The sequence below is a fragment of the Arachis hypogaea genome, chromosome 1 (assembly GCF_003086295.3).
Source record: "Arachis hypogaea cultivar Tifrunner chromosome 1, arahy.Tifrunner.gnm2.J5K5, whole genome shotgun sequence".
Lineage (NCBI taxonomy): Eukaryota > Viridiplantae > Streptophyta > Magnoliopsida > Fabales > Fabaceae > Arachis > Arachis hypogaea.
In genome coordinates this window covers 4616267-4630159 of record NC_092036.1, presented here as the reverse complement: position 1 = coordinate 4630159, position 13893 = coordinate 4616267, and the positions used below count along the sequence as shown (strand labels likewise).

The following is a 13893-nucleotide window of genomic DNA, read 5'->3' as shown; positions in this document are numbered from 1 at the left end:
AAAATCGTACTTATCCCTTAATTTTTAATAGTTTTGAACATTTTGATTATTCTATAACAAAAAGTTAACACAAATTTTATTATAAAAAAATTATTTAAAACATATGTAATATAAATATATGTAAATATATGACTAGTTTTTTTTATGGGTCATTATAAATTTATTATTAGTAAAACATTTTAAATTTTTTTATTTAATAGATATAAAATAAAAGGTGAATACCCATCTCAATCTCTGATAATTTATTTGAAGGATTATGAAGCTTTCAAAAAAAAAAATATCCATTTCGATCCTTGATAATTAACTTCGCGAGATTGATAAATTTCTCCGTCAATGATCTCTCTCCAGAACATGCTTATGTGACTCGTTAATCGCTAATATATCCTCCATTTAAATTTTATAAGTAAAAATTATTTAAAAATTACTAATATTTTTTAATTTTATAACAGTAAATTTAATCTATATATTTAAAAAAGATAACAAAAAAAAACTAACAATTATCACTAGAAGATAACGGAACTTTTAACAAAAAAAATTGTCAATCCTAGTTTATTCATAACGGATAAATCAATGGTTTAACATGCTATATATAAACTTATTCTATTAATTCACAGAGAAAATATTAACAGAAAAACTAATAAATCTCACAGAAATAAAGATTAAGGGCCGAAATGTTTAGGGTCTTGTTGTCTTTCGAGATAATTGTCATAAACCATTTAAGATTTTTTTTCTAAAATAAATATATTTAAAATTTAAATATTTTATATTTTTAATAAAAAAATTTTAGATAAATTTTTCTTCTATTTATAAAACATTTTTATTTAACATTTTAATAATGAGAAAAATAATAATTTTCTAAATATCAAATAAAAAGATCTTCGCAGCAACCAGGAACTAATATGGGCCGCAACCACTTTATTACATTGAGTGATACAGGGAAGGTCTCCAAATCCCTTCTAGAAGCCTTCCCTACAATGGGCGCTTGCATAACGCCACGTTACCATGGTCAGTTTATTGTCACTCTCTTTTTCACCCCACGCAGCGACCTATCTCATCCTCCGTGGCATACAAAAATGACACTTTTACCCCTACTCCTTTGACTACTATATAAACATAAACCCCTATAATTTTTCTTCGCTCATCGTACATTTGCAAATAGCCAACACACTCTCATACAGACATACAGTCCCAATATTTTCATTTTTCCCATTTTACCCCTCGCCGGAAAATCACAAACCTCAACATTTCTCCGATCTAACACTCCGATGCCGGCAATACTCAGCCTATCCACCGGTCCCGCTGTCAAATTCTCCTTCTCTTGCAACAACCGAGCTTCCAACAAAAGATTCCGCCGCCGTAGTCCGATCCACGCCGTCGCTTCTCCGGTGCCGGCCACATCGGCTAGCCTCTACGAGGTTTTGCGAGTCGAGCAGGATGCGTCGCTGACGGAGATCAAGTCTGCCTTCCGGAGCCTGGCGAAGCTCTACCACCCCGACGTTGCGGCCGTGAGGCGGTTGCCGGATTCTGACGGCGGTTCCGGCACGGACGACGGCGACTTCATCGTGATACGGAACGCATACGAGACGCTATCGGATTCTTCAGCGAGAGCTATGTACGATCTGTCTCTGTCCTCCCGGCGGCGGAGGTTTCCGGAGCCATTGAGCGTGAAACGGAATTCCGATCATTACTCGACCCGAAGATGGGAAACGGACCAATGCTGGTAGATAGAGTTAAAAAAATAAAAAAAAGGAAAAAAAAAAGATATTAGGTAACAGTTCAGCCGTTCAGGGGAAAAGGGGGGGGGGGGAATTGTCTTGTTACCGAATCCAAACTTGTCTTTTTTTTTTTTTTTTCTTTTGGAGGGGAAAAACTTGGCTTTACTTCTGCTATGAACGAAAGAGAAGTAGTGGATTTCTTAAGGACAAAGAGAAGGTGTTCGTTGCTTTGAGACAGTGACGGTGGTGGTAATGGATGTAGCTAACGTTGTAAAAAGTTAAAAAGAAAAAATGGAATATAAATATTGTTTTGCCAATTTTGCCTTGCTTCTTTTTTCTTCCCCTGTGCGTCATATCTGCTGCTGTTTTGCATAAACCAACAAAATGGTACAACGAATCTGAAGCACAAAAAGAAGTTTTACAGTCACCCAAAAAAAGAAATGGAAATTTTACACGAGATTAAAAAATTAAAATAATGAATTATTTATTGGGCTTTTTTCACTCCCCACTATATGATTCTAATTCATCTTTCTTTTTGGGGGGAGTTGAGTGAGCCTCCACTGCTCCCGCTACTGCATTGATACCTTTGTTGATGGATTTTATGTTTATTTATTTTAATCAGCTGCTGAAAACTTCTCAAGAAACATGAGATTTTTAGTTATATGATGTATGATTATGAAATAGTTTTGATAACTTAAAAACAAAAAACTATACCCAATGAAACCGGGGGTAAATCATAATAATAAGTTTATTCTCGTTAGAGAAAATCTAGGAACTAATTCTTTATGCAATTAACCAATTTTTTAAAGGATCTGATTTTAAAATTTAAAAAGCTAGTTTTATGCTATAAAAAACATGAGAGGATGCTCAATTTTAAAATGTTTGTTTTTTTTAGCATAAAACTAATTTTTTAAATTTTTATATTTTTTGAACATAAAACTAGTTTTTAAAATTTTAAAATCATGAATTTTCAAAAAGTTGACTGCTTAAATTGATATAGAGTTGATTTCCTAAATTTTTTCTTTTTTATCTTCGACTTGATTTTAATAGGTCCCCTCTAAAGTGTATATCGCCAATTCTCATTTAATCATTCATAATAGATGCAAGAGTTTAAGACCTACATTTGAACTTTTAAACACTTATATTGACAAAAATTGGTGGCGGTATAATTACAGTTAATATAAACAATATACCTTGATTGCTTTCCTAAATAAATTTAGGGCTTGAATGGTGTATGTTTTTATGTTTAGATAAAAATTCAAACAAAATATGGCCTCTTTTTTTTTTTTTCGTTACAAATAAGAGCTGTTAGAAGCTTAGGATATATCCCTAAACCTTGATAGAACATTTCAGTTTTTGCGTGAACTACAAGGTAAAACGTACACTTGTAAAAAATAACATTTTAATCTACTGTTTAAAATCCTATATCTCCGGGCTCTCCAAAATTTAAACATTTTTACATTGGAAAAGGCACTTACAATGAAACTAATGAACCCCCTAATTGAGAAATCTCACTGCTTTCTACATGGAGGGTTAACCTTTTAATGATAACGGAATACACATCACAGGTGCTGGTTCATACCCGATTTTGGCCTCATAAAAGGAGTAAATCTTTTGAAATACAATATATAAGACGGAAGATGCATTGCCATTTTTTTTACCTGTATATACATAATGAAGATTGAACTTTGTAACCATCATTTTGCTTTCGTTTTCTTAGTCAATTTTTATATAACTATGACTGTTATAGATTTATCATTTATACATATATCTGCTATACTAATAATTTCGAAATGGCCATTATGGATATTTGGATAATGAACTTGGTGCTTTCGAACTGTAAAACTTACACAACTCTTAAGGCGTTAACCATTAGATTATAGTTAATTTTTTTAATTTTTGTATCATAAAATATATATCTATATCTAAATAGGCAACTTGATGGAGACACTATGCTCAACAAGGTGCTTGTATTATATATATAATAATGATGCTGCTTCTCTATCTAATAGCAAAAAATATCAGAATTCTTTTATAAAGGAAGAAACTCGCGTCTTTAATGTAATTAATTATTCATGGATGCATTCAAAACAAATCCTAAAAGGAGGATTAAAACTACCCTTGTCTGTCAGATCATTATGAAGTTAATAACAAAAGGTACAGTACATATAGTATATACACTCCTCTATAACTAATGTTGGGAGGACAAAAAATAACCAGAATATTTTGAGCCCAAAAAAAATTTCGTTGCTGCAGAAATTTTGATAGAAGAATCACCTCTTCAACACTACCTTGATTCACAGTCAACTACCTACCAATATGGATCCTTTAATGAAACTCACTGAGCTTTGTACAAAATTGCTATAATATCTGAAAGTTCAAAAAGGCTAATTGCACACTTCCAGAAATGAGGAAAATGTCATGAGCATAGAGTGGATGACATGCAATAAAAGACGGATGCTTGAAAGATCAGGTCCAGTCATTGTAGGCAAGCTACGTTGATGATTCAGCATCTGATAAACTTGCTCAAATATGGGTCGCACATGCATCGCAATCATGGGGTCTGAGGGATTAATGGCAGCAGCCACATCCATCATCCATGCAATCTTTCGTGAGGTATCATTGTTAATATCACATGCCAGTTGCTGCAGAAGTGAAAGCACTACTCCTTGGGTCAAAGGAAGAGGAACCATTGACAAAAGTCCATGTAAATCAACCTGCTTCGCAGAAATGGTGTGGTACTGTTAATGCTCAATATTTTAATCCCCGACGTCAACAGAAAGGAACTTTAGTTTAAGGCTAAAAATTTAGAAAATAAGGTCCCATAAAACAACTTCGTGACAAGATATTCTTGACATGTAACAAACGACCAATTCCAATGTTAGATTGAGCATCAGTGTAGAATTAAAGGTTTAAGGTGACTCTAATGATTTTGATGACAACTAGTCAACTAAGATAATATGCCCCTTTCTAATTCATACCATGGTATCAATCACAAAGATCAATAGTCGGGTTCATAAAGTAAGCATAGTCTCTGGCATACCATATAGGAAATCCATTTCAACATTGCACCAGCTGAAGTACCACTTTTTTAGTTATACTTATTAAGATTTATAGAAATGTTTTTGGCATACCTGAGAACATAACCAAGATACAATCGACACATCACTTCTTTTTAGAGCCCCGGTGAAAGCTTCCTCAAACTTCCGTTCAGTTATCAACCTTGCTAGCTCTTGTTTGGGATCGAGAGGCACTTCAACCTTATATACAACACAAATTGTAAGAAATGATTACAATGCAAACTCAAATATGAAAGCCAATCGTCCTGCGAGTTAATAGGACTTTTACCCCACCTTTTCACGAAGCAGAGGTCCATTGTTCAGCTGAATGGGCAAAGGATTTAGTGTGCCAGAGTTAGCTCCTGCAGTTGCATATGCCATTAGCTTTCTCTGGCCCTCTAGCACTTCTCTACTCAAAGTTTGAGTAACTGATGAAGCTGAATTAATGGATTCCTGCAAATTGCATAACAGGGAACATCAACACTGGGAAACAAAGAGAGTGGGCAAAGCTAAACTAAGAGTAAAATATGGCATATCTGTAAATTTTCTTTTGAACTCACTACCAGTATGAATTAAGCAACAAAGATTTTTATCTCTGGTAAATATATTATCTACATTGACATAACATAAAAGCATACAGAATTACAATCGAGAAAAAATACAAAAGTTTACAAGCTTCCTGCAGTAGGTTTGATGGAATGACCAAACTAGCGCACAGCAAGTGCGAGGTCCACACAGAGAACTTTAACTAGTATGTTAGGATCCAATTGCAAGGTAGATGTTAATTGCTACAGGAAAACTCATCTACCTGAACCGTACACAATTTCAGTTTGGAACAGTTACAAGTGGTCTATTTGGGTTGAAGACTTTTAAGCCTCTTACTCATCGGGTTGGGTATAGGGTATAAAAATGATAATCATTAACCAAATATATCACACAAACCCATTTTGTTTGAATACCCCGTGTTTTGCACCATTCAACCTCACGATTTACCAGCGAAATCTCCATCACTGCCTATATTTGCATTCACTTCCCTAATTGATTGGGTTGGTTCTTATTTTACTCCATACCTAATCCAAACCAAAGGGCAAACACCACTCACATCAGATGTATGGGATTCCAATGTGGGTTTATATGCAACGTGAACAATGGCTAGCTTTTGTTGTAGGGTTGTCCTAAGGTTTGTATCATACTATACTATCATAATACAACCATTGAAATCGTCCACAGCCAAAATTTTAGAATAAATAGCCATTTGAAAACTTAAGCTCATAAAATTAGAAAGCATTTTAGGAAGTGGATTCAGATCCTCTCCTAAGCATGACACATCCAAACAGGAGCCGATACAATTCCACTTAAAAGTAATTTAACTTTTTCGGAAAATCACAGGTATAGACAGAATGCATTTATGCAAAGAAGGTCAACCCTAGATCTCTTTGAACAAACATGCTCTCTATTTTAAAAATATCAAAATGCTTAGTGATCCAAGTTAACTCTGTTTTCTCATACCATTATTCTCACTGATCCTAGATTCTTCAACTCTATATCAATAACTTTCTTGAATACTGCTGAACCTGAACTTTTTTCCTTTTAAGAGAGTAGCAACACAATTTCGTCCCAAATGCAAACGAGAATGTTGCTACAGAAGACCAAAGGAACAAGAGAATATCAATGAGTACACTTACCCTTAGAGTCATTGCCAGTGAAGTGTGCCCAGATTCAAGGCGTTGTTGCACTGCAGTTGAATGTTCAACCATGCCCTTTTGAAATGTAGAATCAACTTGGTCAAACATTGCTTTGCATGATTTCTCAAATGCGGGAACCACTGATATTTCAAAACTGGATTTGAGTGAATCCTACAGAAGAAATTATTTTACAATGGTGAACATGATGAAATTTTTTTTACAAAGAAAAATGCCAGATTGACCCAGATTGAATGAATATACAACATAGTTCAAGTGAAAGCAAGTGAGGCACCTGAAGCACTTGTTTTCCAGTCGTCTGAAACTGTGCTTGAATTTGCCTGGCAACAGTGGCTTCAAGTTTTGCATTGACTGATTTATCAAGTTGATTTACTGCCTTATCACCTACTCCTCTCTGGTAAGAAGTGTCTATTAGATCCACAATACAACTTCATTGAGTTCAATCTAACACCCAAGATATATATATATAAACAATTCACTAACCTGGAAAGACTCTACAATGGCTGAAGATATTATTTTCTCAATAGTGGGGGTCATTGCATGGACTGCAGCTGGACCCACTGAAGCTATTTCCTTCTTTAGTATTGTCTCCAATATTGCTGGTAGATCCTTATTCATAAAGTTACTAATCAAACCTGTAACATGCTGAATACGATCTCGTAACAACTTTTCATTTTTTGCATTCTCCTCTTGAATTCGAGCCCACAAAACATCCATATTGGCCTTGACAGCTTTTTCCATAGTTCTCCCCAGGGCTGCCTCAAGCCTTCTACCTTCTTTTGTAACTGGAACTGTAACCATCATTGTCATTTGCTTCTGCATCTCTTTTTGCATAGTCAATAACTGCCAAGCAAGGAGAAAAAAATCTTCAGCAAGTAAAACTACCAAAACATACCAAGTACAATCCTGTAAAATACAATTTCTTGGCTTATCCTATATTGACTTGGTTAAAATTCAATAGGTGTACAAACATATACATCCTACATGCCCTTAAGCTCCTAATATATGGAAATATAAGCTTTAATTGATGGTCACTTTTCAATGAACATGTACTACAAAATCTTGGCATCATGAGGCTTTTTCCTAAAAATATACAAAATGCATTACAACCTCCACATATTAATACATTGAATATAATACAGTATTAGTTATTCATGTGACCAGCACAAAACTCCTGAACGATACCTGATTAATTGATTCTTGCATTGCTAGAATTTGATGAAATGCATTTTCAGCAGATGGGAGGTTTGAACTTCCACCTACTTCATTTGACAAATCAACTGAATTGCATGCACTTGGAGATGGGGAAGATGGACCAGATGCTTGAGAATTTTTGCCCTTCTGTCTCTTCCCTTTTGTGTTAGGTGCAGGTGAAGGTGGTACTGTCATGGATGCAGATGAGTTAGAAATCTTTTCGTGCACATCTTTTGTCGAGTCTTGCAGTCCATCCTCACCAGCATTAGAAGTTTGGGAAAGTGATTCCCCTAAACTGAGATCAACTTGCCCTGGTTCCCCTGTAATATAAGTTCCCCCTGATATTGCACAGCATTCTCGCGTCATCTCAATACCAAGATCTGAAGCCTGAGAGAAAAAGTATTTTTCTTTAACATCAGAAAGTAGGTTTTGTTGTGATCCCTGATGATTATACTCATCGCTCTGATCAGGTGTAGCCTCACCGACCACCTTCACTTCTACTTCAGCATTACCCAAATCAACCACATCTGGGATCTTTGTATCTCCTTCACTATTTCTATCAATTATATTTGTCTCAGGGGGAGAACTGGCCTTAATGATTTCAGAAGGAGTAACCAGGTGAGTTGGTTGCTTAAACATAACAGAGGGATTAAGTACGCTCGAAATATCATCCTGTTTGACTTTCTCATCATTCTTCAAATCATTATTCATCAGTGGTGCATCAGACAAGTTCCTATGAATAGTAGGCATTTGTCTGTCAACTGAATAATCATTAATGGATTGGTCCCCAACATGGTCACCCAAATTAGATTGTGAACTCCTGAAATCAGACAGTTTCCTAGACAACCTTGGGCTCAAAGGAAGAGGCGGAGATGGAACACAAACAATATTAGCATCACTACTGGATGGAGCCGAAGTAGGTCCCTCAATATAGCCAGAGCTTAAAGGGTATCTTCCAGCAAGTGCACTCTCAGTGCTACCACCTTGTGACATTGTTTTGGGAGCAGAACTGGCTGACGACATTTCAGATGCTCTAACACCAGATGAGTCCACAGTACTGAATCCATCAGCATCTCGGGAAACAGAGGAATCTGGCTTCTCTAGTCCCACATTTTCAAATGGTGGTGGCAGGCATTGGGCTAAATCCAAAGCATACTGCTGAATGGCCTGTGTTTGAACACAATAAACCTGAACAATATGTTCACCATGAGGTAATATATCACTTGTCCCAGTAAAACTCAGAATGGGCATGGTCACAGTAAACTCAGCTATATAATCCATGCGTGTTGATTCAGGATTAGAACCATATTCTAAGTGTACAGCATATATAGCATTCCTCTGAGCATTTGCAAGTAAAAGCAGACCTGCATGAGACAATGCTGCAACTTGATTAAAGAATGAGTCCTTAACAGATGGTTGAGCTGAACTCCTCAACTCCAATGTCTGCGTGCATTTCCATGATTCAGCATCACTTGGAAGTAGCCAACCTTCTTCACTTGCTGAGACCCAAAGCTTAACTTCCCGATTTTGAGGTCCCTACAAACAGTTCAAATAAAACCACATAATATAAATATAAGTAGATTAGAAATGTATAACAAAAATCACAACCACAATGTAAGTAAACTTTATATGCTTTTAGACAAAATAATATGAAGGTTACCCTGATTGAAACTATATATTTTTCAAAAAAATTGCATATCGCATACTTCTGGACATAGCAAAATCAGCAATACCTAATCAACATGTTAAAAAACTTGATGAAAGAACTTACACCAGTTATAAGAACAATATGATCAGGTCGGTGGGGAGCAGTGAAAAATGTAGCAGAAAAAACAGGATGCCCATCATGTGGTCTCATCACCGCAAGTGGCTGTGTCTTGCGATCTTCCCAGATCTTTATCTGTAGTATTTGACAATTGCCAAAAAATAAAACTAAGACATACTACAAACTAAACAAAAATATAAACTGGTAGGACATAGGAATAATGAGGATGGTGCACTCAATTGTTTAGTCATCTATGCAAAAGTATCTCATTACGTATAAAATGTTCCTCAAACAAATATAAAAAATTAGAAAATCACAAAGAGAAAGAAATAGAACTGAAAGAAACAACACATAGTAGTTACTTAAGGCAAGAAAATACAAACCGTGCCATCATGTGATGCAGATACCAGACGATTTCTCATCCATTGGCACATTGACAAATCAGTCACCTCTCCATCATGTGTTCCCACCAGCTGAACACCATCTATGAGCTTGTCAAGAGGACACCTCAGAGTGTCCTCTGTCACAAAGGCCTCACCATTTCCAACTTTTGTGGTGTCAATTCTTAGAACATGTCTTCCCATACCAATTATCAAAATTTCCTATAAGAAAATGCATGAATTAATATGACAGGAATGGAAGGAATAAGGTTCAATCATCACTTCTTCAAGCTTCGTGGAAGAGAACTATGAAGCAGGATATGGAGCATTTACTTGTTTGTGGCAGTGCCAGCAGATTCGAGGATTTTCAACTTTCTCCTCTCCCACCATTTGGATAGCGATAACAATATTGGCAGTAATTTGAGGCTTATCTTCATCATCAGGACCTTCAGAGATCTTCCACACAAAGACACGGCCATCTGTTCCAACACTGTAGGAAAAGCATGTTAACATAAACCATTGACAAGAAAACTAGGTCATTTAATTATTTCAGGTAACAGAAACTACCTAGCCAGGAGATGAACATCTTCAGCAAAGAAAGCCAAGTCTGTGACCCTCTGATTAGAAAAAGAAGAAACAAATAAGTGAAAGATGGACTATCATCATTTTAAGGGCATCAACCTAATACACATGTATAGCACACTACAATACAAGTTGCAAGTCAAGAGGCGGCAAATATGATTTTTTTTGTCTATATATATTTTTTTATTATTTTACTATTATCTCTTTTTATTTTTTTTAATTTGCGTTTTTTTAAATAATTTCTTCTTCATGTTATTTATCTATCTCTACGTTCTTCTTCTTTTTCTTTTTTCAGTACTCTTTTCTTTTTGGAAAAAAATTTATTGAATTGGATAATTTCTTTTTTTTCTTATCGTTCTTACTTCAATATCATTTTAACCTTGTATTGTATTATCTGATTTGTAATAAAAATAATAACAAAAATAATTAGTCTTAAGACTTTTGAAAGATAAATATTATAAAAATAAAATTGATCTTTAAAATGCTAAAATATAATTTATAAGTTGTAATTGATTTTATATAATTTAAAGAAAAATTAATTTTTTGAAAAGAAAAATCAGTTTATAGATCAAAAAATTGGTTTTCTAAATAAAAATAAAATTTTATGTGCAAAAACTAATTTTTTTTAATGTAAAAACGGATTTTTTTTAAAACTGATTTTGTATTTAAAATTAATTTAGCTTATTATCCAAAACGAAATTTTTTATTAATATTTATTTTTTTGTTAATATTAATCATATATATTTCTACATATTAATAATAAATTTAAAAATAAAATAATTATAATTATAAATTTTATTTTAATATAAATACTGTTATATAATTTTTTATTAAAATTTTTGGCCCTTTCAAACATTTTTTTTAAGTTTTTATTGTTTCTACTCCTACATACTCTCATTCTTTATTAAATTAATTTGTACCAGAAATTTTGAAATCACATGACTATTTTAGTCTTGTTCATATATATCCAAACATAATACTAAACATTACATTATTATCTTATACATTATATTTAAATACAATACATAAAGAATAATTTTTAATGTTTCTATTCTATTATCTTTAAATGTCATATTCTATCTTATCTCTAAAAATAAACGCTTACTTAAGACATAAATCCTCAATTTTTTTTAATAAGAGGAGAATTTCATTAAGACGAGGGGAAGGATAATACAAAAAAAAAGAATAAGAGTTCCTCTACAGAAGAGCAAGACAAAAATAATCCAAAAGATTTATATAAAGCATACCATTCTAATCTCTCAGCATGTCCGAGAGGGATAGTACTCTATAAAGATCATAAACTTTATAATAAGGTAGTTTTACGGTGGCATTGGTTTTGGTGATTAAGGATGACATAAATTTGATCAATAAATAAAATATTGATACATGATAAAAAAATTAAATTTAAAATCAAAACAATTTTTTTTCTTATAATTTTTTATAATTATTTTTATTAAAATAATTTTTTATAATTATAAAAATAATTTAAAAATATTAAAATAATTTTTTAATTATATTTAAAATTATTATTTTATTATTATTTTTATTTTTAAAAAATAATTTTTTTTAATTATTTTTACTAAAATAATTTTTTTATAATTTTTTTATTTTTAATTATTTATTATTATTATTTTTAATAATTTCTAAAAGTAATACCAAAATTATTTTTTCTTTTTGTAATTTTGAAAACTAAAACTAAAATAATATTCTCTCTTATAATTTTTTATGATTATTTTTAAACTAACACCAAGAGGAAGAATATTATTTTGGTGTTAGTTTTTTGAAATTACAAAAAAAATTATAAAAATTATTTTTTAGAAATAAAAGTGATAATAAAAATAATTAAAAAATAATTTTGGTATTATTTTTAGAAGTTATTAAAAATAATAATAAAAAAATAATTAAAAAATAAAAATAATTATAAAAAATTATTTTAGTAAAAATAAATATAAAAATTATTTTTAAAATAAAAAAATAATAAAATAATTATTATAAATATAATTATAAAATTATTTTGGTGTTATTTTTTTAAAATTATTTTTTATAATTATGAAAATAATTATAAGAAATTATTTTGATAAAAATAATTATAAAAAATGATAAAAAAGAGAATCATTTTGATTTTAGATTTTTTTTTGTCATGTATTAATATTTGACTTATTAGTCAAAGTTATGCTATCTTTAGTCACCAAAACCAATACCATTATAAAACTTTCCTTATAACAAATATATATTAGGCGTCTAATCCTCTCCATCCCATATGACCCTTAGATTCTAGTGCCAATCTCTTTCCAATGGTACCATTTCGAAGGTGAGTCATGAGTCAATCATGCAAATAATGTTCATATTTAATAAATTATGATACATTTATGAAAAAACCCATTAACTATCAAACATTTACAACTCGCCTAGCAACTTCCAACATTGAGTTCAATAGATAACCCAAACTCAGACATTATTAAACTGTATTGTATCAAACAATCATAAGCTAGTTTTTTGCAAAAGTGCATGATAGATCAAATCAACATTTGCCTATTTCACCTCATTAACTAGCAATAATCAACCATATAAGATACAACCATGTCCTGGTTGCCTATGGAACGATTCCAGGTTCAAAATGGCTTACTTTTGCTTTATTTTATAATCTTTCATTGGAAAACCAGTCAAGCATCAAAAGAGAAAACAAAAAGAACCATACCTGTCATTTGTGAGATAACATGGAACTAACTTATGTTTTGCATTAAAAAATAACTAAATTTTCTTACATACCAAATCAACAACAGAATTCTTTCACTTCACTATCTCATAAACAACCCAACACATTTCTAAAATTCACCTTAATTCAAGATTCTCCTCCACCTTTCTTACTCTTATTTCTCAACATGATGTTACATTCTTAAATATACGTAAAAACAAACGCATTACAAGCACAAGAGTAACCAAAAGAGGAAACGAACCTGATTGTGGCCTTTGAGAAGGGACCTAACAGCTGTGTGAATATTAAGCACTCTAATGTTCCCTTGCTTCAACCCATAGCAAATGTAAGACTTGTTAACAGCTATTTGCCTTCCAAAAGTTAGGATCCGAACCATATTTCGTTATCGGCGCCACCTCAAGCTGCGGCTGCACCTCCTTGGTAAGCCTCACGTCCACGTCATACACAACATGGTCCCCCGTCAGGCGCCTCCCTCTCGGCACCTTACTGCTCGCCACGCGATTCAGCGCAGCTGCCGCAGCGTTCGCGGCAGATAACATCCCCATCGAGGAGATAGGGGCGGAAGCCACAGCGGCAAGATTGTTGAGGCAGTTGCGGTGGCAGTTGCGTTGTTGGTCGTGGTTGGTGAGGAGGATTAGACTGAAAAATTGTCTCAGTCATATGGTTTTCTCGATCTCCCTCGACCAAATTCTTCTTATCTAAGCACCTGAATTGTAATTTTTTTAATGGAAAAATAACAACAAAGATAACTTTAGTATATTAGACACAAAAAACACTAT

The 13893-nt window shown here is 32.9% G+C and overlaps 2 protein-coding genes across 2 annotated transcripts; one reads left to right on the top strand and one right to left on the bottom strand.

The window, feature by feature from the left end:
* The first annotated feature begins 1265 nt into the window (after positions 1-1265).
* LOC112791533 (chaperone protein dnaJ 11, chloroplastic) lies at positions 1266-1724 on the top strand. The gene has a single exon (XM_025834403.3). It carries the CDS (start codon positions 1266-1268, stop codon positions 1722-1724), a length of 459 nt encoding a protein of 152 aa, XP_025690188.1.
* Positions 1725-3745: 2021 nt separating this feature from the next.
* On the bottom strand, positions 3746-13760 carry LOC112791526 (enhancer of mRNA-decapping protein 4). Its single transcript, XM_072236119.1, is given in 13 exon segments — positions 3746-4432; positions 4850-4975; positions 5069-5227; positions 6460-6630; positions 6752-6871; positions 6961-7320; positions 7663-9207; positions 9443-9571; positions 9820-10038; positions 10150-10306; positions 10384-10433; positions 13356-13476; positions 13478-13760. Coding segments are annotated over 13 exon segments (3669 nt in total). The 5' UTR covers positions 13660-13760; the 3' UTR covers positions 3746-4102.
* Positions 13761-13893: the final 133 nt, after the last annotated feature.

What these genes read in the sequence shown, in the direction of transcription:
- LOC112791533 (XM_025834403.3), top strand. Translation starts at nt 1,266, where the DNA reads ATGCCGGCAATACTCAGCCTATCCACCGGTCCCGCTGTCAAATTCTCC.